Source organism: Macrosteles quadrilineatus, unplaced genomic scaffold (assembly GCF_028750875.1).
Source record: "Macrosteles quadrilineatus isolate MER2022 unplaced genomic scaffold, UCM_ALF_1.0 Scaffold_3__2_contigs__length_128488019, whole genome shotgun sequence".
NCBI classification, from domain to species: Eukaryota; Metazoa; Arthropoda; class Insecta; order Hemiptera; family Cicadellidae; genus Macrosteles; species Macrosteles quadrilineatus.
The window spans coordinates 73,397,281-73,414,087 of record NW_026542596.1 but is presented as its reverse complement, the minus strand read 5'-3'; the positions used below and the strand labels follow the sequence as shown (position 1 = coordinate 73,414,087).

General features: G+C 35.0%; 1 protein-coding gene across 1 annotated transcript; it reads left to right on the top strand.

The window, feature by feature from the left end:
* Positions 1–1,487: 1,487 nt before the first annotated feature.
* Positions 1,488–15,659, top strand: LOC128990276 (uncharacterized). The gene is made up of 4 exons (XM_054412595.1): positions 1,488–1,576; positions 4,432–4,532; positions 14,409–14,606; positions 15,366–15,659. The coding sequence occupies exons 2-4, from the start codon at positions 4,481–4,483 to the stop codon at positions 15,569–15,571; spliced, it is 456 nt and encodes a 151-aa protein (XP_054268570.1). The 5' UTR covers positions 1,488–1,576; positions 4,432–4,480; the 3' UTR covers positions 15,572–15,659.
* Positions 15,660–16,807: the final 1,148 nt, after the last annotated feature.

The following is a 16,807-nucleotide window of genomic DNA, read 5'->3' as shown; positions in this document are numbered from 1 at the left end:
AATTGCAAGGAAAAGAAACCAACAATAGGTATCACGAATTTACTGTACTTATTACTTGTCCTGAAGCCCAATACTGTTCAGCCATTCATCGTCCGTAATTTTGAACTACGAAAGTGTTTGTTCTTCGTGTTTGTACGGCGTATTGTCGCTAGGGTGGTTCAGGGTGGTATAAAACACCCTCCTTTGACCACTGATCCTTCATTTAAGCCGTAACTCATTTGCATTTCATTACATAGGTTACCATCATGCTACCAAATAACACTAAAAAGTGTACACAATGTTAGCATTTTATTCTTAAGCATCATGTTACTCATAATTTGATCATTATAATTTTTTGTTAAATATTTTTATTGGATTAAACGATTTTCAAGTGTGAGTTGTATTGTTGTTATCAAAAAGTTTAGCTTTAAATTAAAAAAAATCCCAATAAAGTAAATATTAAAAGCACTTTCAACTATAATTTTTCCGAATGATTTTCCAATGAAGTATCAGTATTAGGTCCTTCAAGATAGGGTATATCCTTTAAATACCTTTGAAACCCATCATATCCACTTGTTTCAGTGTACACCCAGAAAGTATATTTAACAAACCCAAATAAACAGCACAATACTTTCCATTTCAATCCTTCTGGGCAACAGATTGGTTTAGTACTAACCTTCATATCTGAAAATTTCTGGATCGATTCCATACGAAGTCGAATCTACACCCAATTGTTATTGGCTACCACTTAAACATACTATTTAACAAAAGGTTGAAGTTAGATAATATAAAAACAGGGTTTGTTTGGTTCCCTTAAACAATGTAAAGCTTTGCACTCGATTGTGTGTTACTGGTACACACAAATGCAAGTATATAAAGGAACCTAACTCAAAACGTTGCACATATGGATCAATCAATGCTGCTTCCGTAACTTTCAGTTCCCCAATAAGCCCAATCAACAAGCAACTAAAGCTGTTTGTTGCAGCTACAATTTACAATTATCAACATTCCATTCGTCGTTGTTTCTACTTTTGACTGGCTGGGTAGTTGAGTGTTTATATTGCTCGCCTAACATTCAAAAAGTTGCCGGATCGATCCTGAGAAAAGTCAGTAGCTTTTTGATGGATCAAAATTGGACCCCAGCTGTCCCTGATTATTGGGCTTTAAATAAATTGATCGTGACTAATGAAACAGCTGATAGTCAAGTTGCACAGCTACACAGACCATCTAACTCCATTCTACACTCCCTTCACTCATATTTGGGTTAAAATACACACATAGGGGGCATCTACAACTATATTAATACTGATAATTATAATAATGTGGGGTTTTATGAGGTGAAAATAGGGTTTTCTAATTTTTTACCCTCAAATCATAAAAAAATTTAAAATATTTCCTCCATTCTATTAAATCTGTCATTGACAATTGTTTGAACGTTATCACAGCTGACTGCGAGTTCACTACCACAGGGTCATGAAGGTGTCTGACTGGTTGGATCCTGTGTTAACCGGACACATTATCACTGACCAACGTCCACCATCGTCAAAATACTCAGTAGCCCTCCATCTTTGTACAACCACTGGACACTGAGCGAGAGGTAAGTGGTAAGAACTCGGGGTGCCGCAGGGTTACGTTCTGGGCCCGATACTATTTATTGCAGAACACTTGTGCTTTTGATGTTTCAACAGGTTTTGTAGTGTTCAGGAATTTTTGAAGAGAAATAAATATATATACTGTATTTGGGGTAAGTTTTGCGTTATCTTCTGGACCTTCAGAGGGCAATTTTGTAAAAAAATAGGTAATGATTTACTTAAGTGGGTTATGTTCTAAACCAAGATAAACTCAGTAAAAATCCCTATTTCGCAATCGTTATGAATGCATTGAGTTAATTCTTTAACTAGCATAATCATAAATATATGCTAATCTACTGATATTAAAAATATACAAACAGTCTAATTTGTTTAATTAATTTTATAGACTGAATACAATTTATACATACAAATTCGACCATTGGGAGATAATTTTGAATATGAAATCCATACGAGGTGACGTCATAAGCAATTTTGTCATAAACGTATTTATTTTACAAGCTGCTTACTACATACATAAATGATACAGGTTCTACTTGTGTGCGTTTTTTTTTATTTTAACCTATTGAAATTTCTTTGATCGTGACACAAAAGTTGTAGTAAAGTTTGATATTCCTAGTTTGAAAAGGGTATGTCAAGAATAGGTACGGGAAATCTTGTTTATGGTAATAGTGACAATTTGCAAAATATTAAAAAAAAATAATCTGAATTTAACAGGATTCTTTAAAAATCTTTCATAATATTTTAGGTATAACTGTCTCAATGCAACATTTGACTTCAGTGATTGATTTCTTGTACTATTAAACACATAATATTGACTAGTCAGATAAGTTTTTCTGTTGACCATTTGTAAGTGAAAATTTGAAACAAATCAATTACTTTTGCTAGGCTTTTCTGCTCTTTTAATCACTACCTAAACCACCGCCTAGTAATTTATTAATATTAATTAGATTCCATCTGTTCCAAATTTGTGTGTTATCTTGTCAAAATGGACCAGTAGGTCAAAGCCTTATCAGACAAATTAACCCATACATCAGCAAACCCCTATGCATTTTAATATTGTTTACGATGAGATATCCGAGTAATGAGTTTACACGAAGGAAAAGTGAGCTATGTTAAATCGTCATTATGTTAATCATAAAAAACTCAGAGTTTTTCACACTTAAATTACAGAAACTGTTCAGTTTTGCATTTATGGTTTTTGAGCTATTGACAGTAACTAAGACTTCTTTCTTAGGGAAACTGGGATTTGTAATCCTTCAAATCACTGAGATCTTTTCAAAATTAACTTCAAACCAGTATAAACTAACTTAAAGTCAGATTTCGTGACCTTTGAATCAGATCACAGTCTAGTTCCACTAACTACTCACTGTCTTGGCCCTTGTTATCAATGAAAGATAATGTCAACAATAAACTAAATAAATAATACTAACAGTACGTGTGGGTTATTGTGTGTCTTACATACTTTTGATTAATTACTATTCAGACTCAAAACACTTGTATTATTATTGACATGGTTCCTTATTCGTCGTTTGTGTGTTTTATTAGAGGTGGCTGTGGTTTAAGACATTTTCCTCACTCCAAGATAGCATATAGATCTTTGCTACGGAATACCATAACCAATACCACGCCATGTTTGTTTAGGGATTTTATTTCTTAAAACGATTAAACTTATTAAAAACTACTATCAAACGGACTTTTTAAGAAACAGTAATTCTACGTAATACTATTGCATTGTATAACCATAGACTAAGCAAAACAAAAAGTATGTTTTATCCATGGTATAACCTTTGACTATTTTGGTATAACCTAATTGAAATAACCTTAAAATGTGTGTTTGAATTAACTAGCGTTTTGCATTAAAATTTCAATTCGTGTCAATTTGTTTACTTTTGGAAAGCAAAATATTGCTTTGAATTCTCAGATCATGTATATTTCCTATTAATCTATTGAGTTGATTAGTTAAAAAAAAAAGAGTTTTGGAATGCCAGCGATCAATGAATAAGTCAAATAACATCGTTGGCTAGACTGTTTCTGTACCTTAAACCGAAATACATTCGTTTGATTGAAAAGTAAAATATATGAGATTTCAACTTTATCTGAACACCGAATAGAGTATTTAATTAATTTGTTATTGTACGTAGGGTTAATCAATAAAGGTGTAAAGTTTAGGCCAACGGATTAATCAAACTCATGCGGATCTTTTCATCGTTTGGATAAAGAAACATAATTTCATAATAACAACGAAACTGCAATAATTTTAACAATAAAAATCTGGTTAATTTAAATGTATTTAAGTGTATGTGAAAGAAAAAAAATCATTACGGACCTTAAAATTGTTTTTCTTACACCATATTTCATAGTTTATCATACACAACATTACGTTTTGTAATATATTGGACTTGAAGCTCAAAATTGGCACATTAAAACAAATTGCTAGATTTAAGGTTCTTTGTTAGCGTCCTGTTACTGTAGACTATTATTTACAGTTTGTCAACCATCACATTGAAATGGCATATAATTGTAAAGATATTTACATGAAACATTATTAATAAGTACAGTAGGTATACCTACCAGTAATTTTTACCAAGACGAAATTTTGCGAAAAAATTTGAAAAAAGGCCTTTTCAGGATTGAGACAAGTCCCCAAATCAAAGTACTTTTATGATGTCACAAATGTATACAAATTTACAGTGTTGATCTTCAACTTGTGTTTTTAATGCTCCTAAGAATGAATTTAATAATGATGAGAAAGTGGGGATAATATCATTGATTATTCTTACGGATATTAAACTGCTTTTTAGCAGATTTTACTGGATATCATTATCTAATAAGTGTAATCAATGTTTGTGTACTGTTTCAGTTCGCTTATCTTGCCCTAGCAACGAGAAAATCACAAAATCGTTCCAGAAATGTACCCACTTCTAACTACTACGGTCGTACTCCTTCTAGCACTGCTTCCAGGTTAGCAATATCAGTGTTATTGTTTCGTTAATTTATTGTGTAATAAGAAATATTAAATTTCTTTTAAAATATCAGGTTTTTATAATACATGAACTATGAAATTGACTGTGGATAACTTCTATTAGTCTACTCCTTTATCTCCATAGCTGAAAGATGGAGAGAGAGAGTGTGCACGACGAAAGTTCTTTTTCAAGGCCATACTTCTGTGGTGTTTTAACGAAATCTTTGTTTTGATGTCTGGAGATGAACGCAAAGTTGGTTTGAAAAATTATTGATAAATGCCTATTGTAAATTGCATTTTCAATGGAACGGTTCTAACCATGTACCAGTATCATTATTTTACCTAAACACAAGTGATTATTTATCATAAAGCATAGCATATCTAATTACAGTGACAAGAATGTTAACTGCGTTGAGAATCAACCCTTTCAAAAGTCATTAAGTATTGAAAATATGTATCGACAAGACGTATAATATAAATAAACGGTATCAGCACTCTGACACATACTTTCTCCCATAAGTTTGTCAACAGCCTTCATCGTGTGTAAGCGGTGAGAGTAAATATACGGAAATGGGATTTGAAAAATTTTGTTCAGAATTTAAAGGACTATAACATACTAAATTTTTATCAAAATTGTTGGAGCCAATTTTGGGAAAATCCGATTTTTCCGTTATTTTATGGGGTTTTATGGGCAAATCCCCATTAAAATTAAAAATTAAAAAAAATTAAAAAAAACTATAAAAATTGTAAGGACCATAACATACTATGTTAAGTAAAAACCGGATTTTTGTCCAAAACCCTATTTTTCGTTATTTTATGGGGTTTTTTTTATGGGAAAATAACATAATTTACAATAACTTTTGAACCGTAATTTTTACAGAAATGGGATTTGTACCATTTTGTTCAGAATTTAAAGGGCTACAACATACTAAGTTTTTATCAAAATCGTTCGGGCCATTTTTGAGAAAATCCGATTTTTCCGGTTTTTTATGGGTTTTTATGGGAAAATCCTCATTAAAAATCAAAATTTCAAAAAACTGAAAAAAACGCCTCGAGATACCATGGATTAGAACATGCATTCCAAATTTCATCGAAATCGGACCACAGGTGTAGTCTCTAGCTCTGTACACATCCAGACACACAGACACACACACTCACACACACACACAGACATCACTTCGAAAACCACTTTTTTGGGTCCAGGGGGACCCAAAACGAATACATCCACTCAAAACTCAAACTCAAAAATTTTGACGAAAACAATACTTTCTCCATATACTATGGTATAGGGGGAGAAAGTAAAAAAGCTATGAATGATAAATTAAATTAAACTTTAAATAAAATTTTACTCTTTCACTTAAAAAATCTTTGGATTTATAAACCAACCACTTCTTGTATTCATACGTGCCATTTGTGTTTTATACATACAGGGTGTTTCAAAACTTGCTCCTGAAACTCCGTCGGCATGTTCCTTAGTTCAAAACAAACCAAAAATATCATATAAAGGCAACATAATGCCCTACGCTTCGTTTTCCGTCTGTCAGTGTGTATGTATTTTTTTAATAACTTCCCATTACTTTGAATCGACTTAAGGTGCCAACTTCAAACTTGTTCTGTGTATCATAAAACTACATTAGTGGTCACCCCTTTACAGAAATGTACAATTTGTATAGGGTCATAACACAAAAATTGGAGAACATTTTTAAAGGTAATACCTGCTAATTTATTGAATTTGCCCACATTGTTTGTTTTAACTCCGGAAAATTTAATTTGTCTCCGTAATTTGTGTTATGACCCTATAAACATTGTACAGTTCTTTAAAGTGAATTAAATTTCCATCCCTTTTGTCGTTTGTAACCTTTTTATAAATCCTATGGTTTTTGAGTTATTAAACTTTGAAAAATTAAAATGGCCACCACTTTGAAATTATACAAAGTAGAAACTTGATGCAAAAGAATAGTTCCTATTAGTCGTTATACACGTACCAAGTTTAAAGTTAGTACCTCAAGTGGTTCCAAAGTTACGGTAAGTTGTGTAAAAAAACATACACACCGACAGACGGATAACAAAGCGAGATAGGACATATGTTTATATGATATTTTTGGTTTGTTTTTACCTTAGGAACATGCTCACGGAGTTTTGGGAGAGAGTTTCGAAACACCCTGTATAGTACTTGTTAAAATATTATAGACAGACAAGATAAAAGACTATTAGGACTTCACAAAAGATGTGTATTTTTGACTGTTTACAAAAACCATAATAATCGATAAAACATATGTTAGTTAAACTGTATAAAGAAGGCAGGCATAGATTAGACATAGATTATTACATTCTCTCCCCCCCAAGAACTGCGACCTTGGTAAGAGGGCGCCGGAATGTACCTTTGGTTGTTTTGATGTCCACAACTCGTATAACGCCATCTTTACCGGGGTAAATGGCTGATATTCTTCCAAGAGGCCATGAATTCCTTTGATTGTCTTCTTCTACTATTATAGCCAAGTCCCCTATTTGAGGCGGTTCCATTAGTTTGTGCCACTTACAACGTCTTGACAAACAGGGCAGGTATTCTTGGACCCATCGCTTCCAAAAACTATCCAAAAGTGTTCTTACGCGGGCTAGTTGTTTCTTACATAGTTTATCTTCATCAATATTTATTTTGTAGGCTTCGCGTAGAAAGTGGTTTGGTGTGATCGGCTCAGGGTCCAACGGGTCAATTGATAAGTGTGTGAGTGGACGTGAGTTAATAATAAACTCCACGCGAGTCAAAAACGTCTGCAGTTCTTCATCTTTCGGGTACTGGGATCGCATGACACTTTTCAATGCTGTTTTTACTGACCTTATCAGTCTCTCCCAACATCCCCCCATGTGTGGCGCACGGGGAGGAATGAAATTCCATTTAATCCCACTCTTTACGACTGTCCGTTAAATCTGGGCGTTGTTTAAAGACTTAACAGCATTTCGAAGTTCATTGTCTGTTCCTACAAAATTCGTACCATTGTCAGAAAACATCTCAGAAGGGCAAGGTTTCCGACTTATGAACCTTTGAATTGCCATAACGCAACTCTCCGTACTTAACGAATGAGCCACTTCGAGATGAATTGCTCGTGTAGAAAGGCATGTAAATATTACACCGTATCGCTTTTCATGTCTTCGGCCAACAGTTACTTCAATTGGGCCAAAATAGTCAACACCAGTGTAAAAGAAAGGATACTGTGCCTTGACTACTCGTGACATTGGCAGGGGTGCCATTTGAGGTGGACTTGGTTTGGCGTTGTCAATCCTACAACGCATACAGCTTCTTTGCACTTTCTTCACTGTTGTGCGAAGATTAAGTATCCAAAACCGTTCTCTTGTCATGTTCATTACGGTTTCTATTCCTTGGTGGAAGCATTTTTCATGGAAGTTCCTTCACAATAAGTCTTGCTACTTGACATTTTCCATCTAAAATAATTGGATATCTTCGTTCAGTACTGATTTCAGGAGAATTTCGTATTCTTGTAGACATCCTGATGAGGTCTTTCTCGTCAACGAAAGGATCCAATGTGAATATTTTACTTGACTTCGGTAGTGACTTGCTATTTCTTAATAAGGTCTTTTCTTCTTTAAAAGTTTTGTCTTGGGAATTCAACACTAAGATGTGTTCAGCCTTAAGAATTTCTTCTGGTTGAAGTTCCAGTATCAATCTGGGGTTAGAGTTCTTCTTCAGTCTGTCTTTGTCATTTCTTTTGATCCTGGATTGCAATATACCAATGTATCTCAGAACCCACGCAGTTACTCGTGTTACCTTATTCCAGGAAGAAAATCTCTCAATATTGATAACGTCTTCTTTGTCTTCGTTGAGTAACCCAACGAACTTTTGTTTCACCTCTTCGCTGTTTTTTGTTTGCAAGGTTGTCGGTTGCTGAGGCCAATGACTTGAGTCGTATTTTAGAAACTCGGGGCCATAAGTCCAAAATTCATGATTACTTGTAGTGAATTTCTGGTTGCTTCTCGTAGCGACATCAGCAGGGTTATTTTTTGATGGTACCCACTTCCATTCATCAGCTTGTGAAACTTCAAGTATTTCCACAAGTCGGTTAGAAACAAATTGTTTAAAGCTTCTCGGATCAGATTTTATCCAATGTAACACCGTAACAGAATCTGACCAAAATATTTTTCGGACGAAGTTGATGTCTAGGTCGTGTATAATTGTTTTAACAAGCCTACATCCAAGGACAGCAGCTTGTAGTTCCAGTCTTGGTATGGTAGTTGGTTTTAGAGGAGCCACCTTTGCTCTCGACATAACCAACATAGTGTTGTATCCAGTATTCTCGTTAGTATTCTTATGTCTTAGATATCCAACAGCGGAGTACGCTTCTTCACTTGCATCGACAAAGACATGAAGCTCAACCTCATTTATCATAAGGGTTTTGAAATAGCATCTCGGAATGGTAAAATATTCTAGTTGTTTAACTTCTTCCAACCATTCTTGCCATTTCTTAGTAAGTACTGTTGTTAGTACTTCATCCCATGTTGTTTTTGTTCTCCAAATCTCTTGCACTAATATTCGACCTTTGATTGTAGTAGGGGTGACTAGTCCCAAAGGATCAAAGTTAGACATCGCAGCCTTCAAAACCTCACGTTTAGTTGGATAACTTGATTCCATTTTTTGCAATTTTTCTGCATTGCGATGAAATACGAAATTGTCGCTTTCTGAATCCCACCACATTCCGAGAACTCGTTCAGTGGGAAGATTGCTATCATGCTTTAATTGCTTAGTTGAATTTGATTTCAGTTCTTCAGGAATTCCAGATAAAACATCTTTGGAGTTTGATAACCAATTGCACATTTGAAATCCACCTGATTTGTGAATTTCCATTATTTCTTTCACTCGAGTCTTTGCTTCTTCCTCAGAATTGACAGAGTCTAATAAATCATCCATGTATTCCTTAGTGAGAATTGATTTAGAAGCTTCAGGGTAGATGGATGAGAAACGTTTGGCATTTTCGTTCACTACATATAAAGCAGTGCTTGGAGAACAGGTCGACCCAAATGTCATCACCTCCATTACATACGTATCTGGAGGATCATTCGTGTTTTGCCTCCACAAAAATCTCTGTGAATCTACATCTTCTTTCCTTATGCGTACCTGATGGAACATTTCCTTAATATCACCAGCGACAGCAAATTTTCCCAGACGAAATTTTACGAGAACAGCTGGTAATGGATTCAAAAGGTCAGGTCCACTAAGAAGAGCGTCATTAAATGATACACCGTTCGACTTTGCAGCTGCATCAAAGACCAATCTTAATTTGTTGGGCTTATTGGGGTTCACAACTCCGAAATGAGGTAGATAATAAATATGATCATTTAAAATACTTGCCTCATCTTCACTTAGTTTTCGAATACATGTTCAGCCCACCTGTACTTCAGGGTATAGGGGAGCTTACTTAAAAGTTCATTCAACAAGAGAGGATTTATTAGGTACATTTCCAAATCCAACGACTCTGCGGTAGAGGTCAGGTTTAAAAGAGTTGTTGAAAACTCAATAAGGCTGACAGCGTCATCCTCCTTGACTGGTTGGAGCATGCGCGCCTTCTTCAACATTGACTCGACTATAAACTCTGGACGTCCAAAACGCATTTGTAAAGTTTTCATTACTGTACTCAAATTTTTACCTGATATAAATAGAGGTTTTACCATTTTAAAGGCATCTCCCTCCAGACAATTTCTTATTCTGTCAAGGTTTTCATCGTCATTAAAAAGGTGTTTAGTCTTATTGTAACAGGAATAGAACATGGGCCATTCGTCCGGTTTCCCGCTGAAGGATGGAAGACGCTGTCGGCATGAGACAGGTTGGTTGGGGTTAGATGAATTGATAGCTTTTGAAAAGGAGTCTGCTAGTTTATCAATAGCCGTAGACACGATGGCTGACGATGTCAAAGGAACTGACGGTTCCTCATTCAGCCACCTATTGACTTTGACATTAGAGTCCTCCTCAACAGTATCAATATTGAAGCTTACCTTGTCAGGGTCTTCATTATCTTCCAATTCCAAATGACGACTGCCCAAGACTGAGGCGGACTGACTACTTCCCAAGACCGAAGCAGACTCAAGTTCGGTCCTTACTCTCAGCAGACGCTTCTGTCGTTCTAGTTCTCTTGCTTCAGCTTGACGTTGTCGTTCCATTGCCCTCTCCTCTCTTTGCCTTTGTTGCTCCATCTCTTGTCTCTGTCGCTCCATCTCCTTTTCTTCAAATTCTTTCAGCCGTTGCAACTCCCTTTCTTCGTGTATTTTCTCAAGCCTGTTTATTTCTTCTATTTCTTCTAGTTGCAGTTGAACTAACCGGCGCTTGCTGGAAGTTGAAGATTTGGTTTTTGACTTAGAAGGTGGTTTTAGAGATTGACTATCTCCTTCTTTGGGTTCATCATTCTTGTCATTTGCATTTTCTGGGGAATATCTATTTGGAGGGTGTTTCTCTCTCACTGACTTTCGGATTGACATATTTTTTGACATGATTTATAAGTCGGGTTTCGGCACCAATGTTAAAATATTATAGACAGACAAGACAAAATTAATAGGACTTTACAAAAGATTGTATTTATTTGGACTGTTTACAAAAACCATAATAATCGATAAAACATATGTTAGTTAAACTGTATAAAGAAGGCAGGCATAGATTAGACATAGATTATTAGAATGTAATAATCTATGTCTAATCTATGCCTGCCTTCTTTATACAGTTTAACTAACATATGTTTTATCGATTATTATGGTTTTTGTAAACAGTACAAATAAATACAATCTTTTGTAAAGTCCTATTAATTTTGTCTTGTCTGTCTATAATATTTTAACAGTACTTGTTTGTATTGATTGATTTTGAAGAGATTATTTATGCTTGTTACGTTGGCAGCAAGTATTTTTCACTTTACTGGAAACTTCCGCTTTTAATACCACTGCCATCTGTTAGATTGTAACTTTGTTGATATTATATCCTAAACAATGATTGCTTGATGATAATAGTTCTATGTGTTTTAATTATTGTCCAATAATAATTATTTACTCATACATTGATCATAGATTTCTAGGTTACCCGGACCTAGGTGCAATTTTATATTGTGCTATAAATAAATGATGTTATCTAACAAAAGTTTGAACTAGATAGTAATAATTAAAGGGGTTGGATTGCATTCTTTAAAAAAATGCAGACAAGACAATGTTGTGGGTGAATAACAAATTAACAGAACAAATTAATGTCCATTATTGACAGATTTATGTAGAACTTCATTGGTAAAGCCTTGACATTTTGTTCAGAATTGAAAGGACTTTAACATAGGCCTACTAAATATTTATCAAAATCGTTCGGGCCGTTTTCGAGAAAATCCTAGTTTTCCGTTTTTTTATGGGTTTGTATAGAAAATCACCATTAAAAAAAATTTTTTTAAATGAAAAAATGCTGTTTTTCAAATTCCTAAAGGTTGTGTTTAGGATCCCAAAGTCCATCATAATGTTTTCTGGTACTGAGTTTGTTGTAGACATAATCCAGCAATTTAAGTTATTACTTAAATAATTTAAGGAAGCAGTTTAAATAAAGTAACTGACATCCAAAAACCCAACTAAATTGGTGGGAACATTAGTTTTACTTTACAAGGCCTGCATTATCATACTATTTACAAAGGTAGGTTTGGCTGTAAAGCATTAGGCCTATATCACTCATACCAAAGACAAATTTAATAAACAGTATCAGCAAACTGACACATACTTTCACCCATAAGTAAACAGCCTTTATCATGGGTAAGCGGTGGGAGTAACTATATGATGTTCTATAGGGATAAATCATAAAAGCTGCAATAACTTTTGAATTATAATTGTTACAGCAATGGGGGTTTGTACTATTTTTGTTTAGAGTTATAAGGACCATGATACATTAATTTGAATCAAAACCGGCTTTTTTCCTAAAATCCGATATTTTGTTATTTTATGGGGTTTTATAGGAAATAACATTAGTTACAATAACGTTTGATTGGTACTTTTTACGGAAATGGAATTTGTACCATTTTGTTCAGAATTTAAAGGACTTTAACACACTATAGTAGTTTACGCAACGATTGCGTTAAGTGAGTCTTTACGACACGAGTAGAAAATTTAAGGCACGAGCCTTGGCGAGTGCCTTAAAAACTTCTACGAGTGTCGTAAAGACTATTAACGCGAGTTGCGTACACTACTTTACCTACGACCGTTTTTTAATTACTATCAATCTGGATTTAATTACTAACAATCACTAATGATAACTTTTTAGAGAGGTTATGTTTTCGTGTATTGTCATTGCCACTGAAACTGATGCAACGACTTGTTGAATAATCAGCCGATTTCCTGTAATTACGTGTATGTTAAACTTCGTTAAATATTACATTGCTAGCAGCATTCTTGCCATAAATAATATTGTATCAGGTACAATTCGGCAAATATTTCATTTATTTTTGGACTTCCACCAACTTAATTAAGAATATGCGAGTATCAACATGAACTAGTCGGATCAACAATTAAATTGGTCAACTGATCAGCTGATCAGCTGATTAGTTGACGTTCGAAGCATTACAATTTTATTTCTTTTCTCTCAATACTTGAACCTCATTGGTCCGTTACCTGTGTGGATATGAGAAAACTATGCGGATATGAAATGAAACTATGCGGATATGAAAGTAAACAGCTGTAAAGTGAAACTTTTCAATTCTAAGAACTGGACTGAAATGGCTACTTTAAAAAACGGTCGTAGGTAAAATATTTATCAAAATCGTTCAGGCCGTTTTTGAGAAAAATCCTAGTTTTCCGTTATTTTATGGTTTTTTATGGGAAATCACCATTAAAAATAAAAATTTTGAAAAAATGAAAAAAAAAACGTCAGGAGAAATAATGGATTATAACCTACGTACCAAATTTCATCAAAATCGGATGACAGGTGTGGTCTGTAGCTCTGTACACATCCACACACAATCACAGACATCACTTCGAAAACCACTTTTTTGAGTTCAGGGGGACCCAAAACGGATGTATCCACTCAAAACTCAAACTCGAAAATTTTTACGCAACCAATACTTTCTCGATATAATGTTTAGGGGGAGAAAGTAAAAATTTCTCTCAAATTCTGCCCATTATTAGTTTACCAACTTGGTTGTAGTAGTGTAGGTATTCATATTCATTTGAGATAGGGACGCCACCTATGTGTGTATTTTAACCCAAATATGAGTGAAGGATGAGTGTGATGCATTATGTGTTGTGTTCTGTGTAGCTTGTTACTGACTAAGACCGTTTTATTATTCAGGACCATTTATTAAAAGCCCAATGATCAATGAAAGCCGGGTAAATGTTGCTCCTCTTATTTTTATTTTATGAATGTAGTGATTTATTTGTTAAAAGTTAACTTTAATTTAAAGTGTAATTTTTTTAAATAACCTCTATGTAACTATAAATATTAGAATAACTATTATATGCTATACAATGTAAAAATTGTCAAGAGTAATAAATAAATAAATGAATGAATAAATTTACATTTCTTACACAGTGTTTTGCACTCTAAATCTGAAAGTTCCATGATAATCATCCAGTAACGATAGCTAACTAGTTTGTGTGAAGCCTAGTTTGCTCTTTTCATACATCCTCTTACCAAAAAGTTTTATCCTCCAAACCACCACCTGAACTGCTGCATTTTTGCATACAGTCACAATTTTTTTTCCTTTTTCAGACACTTTTCTTTTATAAACTTTTTTTATTCATGTCATAAAATACTGTAAGAAAACCCCATTAACAAAATTACGACGGACAATTTGAAATGCACAATCACAAAAACACCATACATGAATCAACTCAATTATTTTTGTTTTTGTTTTTTGTTTTAGCTGGAACGAGAAGTCAGGATAACATCCTGGAAGACTCGGACGGTCAGCCGATCTTCTGCTTCCAGTGCAACTCAGGTCTCGACCCAGACTGTCCGAACCTTCAAGCTAACAACACCGCCAGTCCCCACTACAAGCCTTGCATAGAGTATGGAGAGTACAAGGGAGCAAAGCCCTTCTGTCGCAAGATCGTACAAAACAGTTAGTAAAATTAATGTTTTTACTTCCTTGAATGTTTTTACCTCCCTTCCTGGTGTGGATTAATCCACACCAGGAAGGGAGAGCAGGTTGGTCTAAGCGGTAGAGCGTGGGACTTCAGTCACTGAGGTCTTAGGTTCAAATCCCGCCAATCACCAATGGATTTTATATGAGTGATCCCGCCTCCTCTAATGTGGAAAAACCTCTGGGCCAGAACCTAGAGGTGGGAAATATCTACACAAGATCACACTTAACATTAAAGAATGGATTTTCCTGATACAATGACCTAAGATGTACACTTTAAAAAAAACCTGGTCCGTAATACACTCAAGAAAAATAAGACAAAGATCCAGTTTGGAATTACTTGGTGCTTGCAAGCAGAGGTAAATTTTCACCTCAATTATAAACACTCAATAATCCTGTTGCAGCAAACCTGGAGACTAAGAAAATTTTCCTTACAAATAAATATTTAGATATCCTTTTTGCATGCAGTAATCTACAATAATTTATTTTAATGTACTAGGGTAAACATCTCACCCAGTACCTTCAGGTAGAATTAGGCAGCAGGTATAATACCACTTTTTTGTTGCAGCTGATTGACGTTTTGACAAATCTCAACTGTTGAGCTATGTTTTAATGGTAGGATCAAGACATGTAGGGGATAGATTTCTTTCCCTAAAACCACCTAAATTTTATCAACGGGGGATAGAAAGATATAGTCTGGTTGATATATTTTACATAAACATGATCCTCTTGTTGTAGTTTTTGAGCGAGAGATGGTTCGAGTGATTCGTAAGTGCGGATGGGAAAGACACACCAAAGGGGACTGTTACTTCAACAGCAATGATGACCACACGGAGGTAGTTTGCCAGTGTTTCTCTGACGGATGCAACGGAGCTGTCCGCACATCCCTCGCTGCAGCAACCCTAGTCAGCGTGTTGGCTGTCATTTACACATTGGCGTCATGAGAGACATCAGGGTGTTCAAGTTCCTCTCCTTTAATACTTTAAATATTTATTACTTTTGTAAATTAAATGTATATACTTGTTTATTTTATCGGCAGGGTTTTTGTGAATTTGATTACCTTACCCATTATATGTTGGTTTGCTGCCTATTGTTGGAGTCATAGTAGCAGAAGTTTCTTTGCACTGCCAATTGTTGCAATATTTAAGATGGAAAAGTGCGCCGCAATTGAATATCTCCCCAGCTCTGAGGTGCGGTCTATAATACAGTTTTTGCTCGTACAAAATTAAAAACTAAAGACATTTATTGTAAAGTGTGTTATGTCTACGGAACAATGTAATAAATTAAATTTCTGTTTGAAAATGGTGCATACAGATCAAAAATTGCTAAACTAAAATATTGATGTCCAACATTTTTTTTCATGACAATGCTTTATCTCTCATGGCAAATCGCACATTAAAATCTACTTCATTAACTCCAATTGGAGATTTTCACTCATCGATTCATCCACCCATCTGATACTGATACTGATAATACCTGGGGTACTGATACTGATAATACTGATATTACACTGCAACCTGTAAGATCTTTGTGTCCCCTAAACTAGTCTCCAGTCTTTGCCTAGAGAACCCCCTCCAATCCTAACTCCTTAATGAAGTTCAGCATCAGGTGGTGTTCTAACTGCGGAAAATCTCCAACTGCCACTTGATGCATTCCCAAGCTCTTGGCTCTCTTTCGCCCAAGTGCATCACATTCAGCCAATAGATGTCTGGGTGTTTTTAGAAAACCAGTTAACATTCTCAAAGAGTTCTTATTCAGGGGGGGGAGTACTTTCTTGTGTACCCCTTTTTCCGCGCTGGTTTGTCCTGCACTGCTGATGCCATCCTTTCATACTCTTTCTTCCTGCCTTCTTCAGTTCCATGACCTGATATAAGAAGCGTAGGTAACATCTGGTCCTGCCCGCTCTGCCTTACTCTACCATCCACCCATCAGTCCAGGCCTTGTGAAGCTTTGAGAACTACTTTCTTACTTCACACTACTCCCTTCATAAACCCAAACAAACCTTTGCAAAAAAAAACATTATGTTTCCATGGCTTGGAAGTTCAATGAAAAACGATTAAAAAATATAATTTGGAATTACTGTCCTTAGAAAATCTTACGAACCATCAATTCTTAGAAATACAATACTTGATAGAAAAGTAACAAACATGATTGTCATCTTGAGAAAATCTATACAGTAC

Excerpts from the sequence above, each read along its gene's own strand:
- LOC128990276 (XM_054412595.1), top strand. The coding sequence starts at position 4,481 with ATGTACCCACTTCTAACTACTACGGTCGTACTCCTTCTAGCACTGCTT. Across the intron at positions 4,533-14,408 it reads CCTTCTAGCACTGCTTCCAG|CTGGAACGAGAAGTCAGGAT; the intron begins GTTAGCAATATC and ends TTTTTGTTTTAG. Across the intron at positions 14,607-15,365 it reads TCGCAAGATCGTACAAAACA|TTTTTGAGCGAGAGATGGTT; the intron begins GTTAGTAAAATT and ends CTCTTGTTGTAG.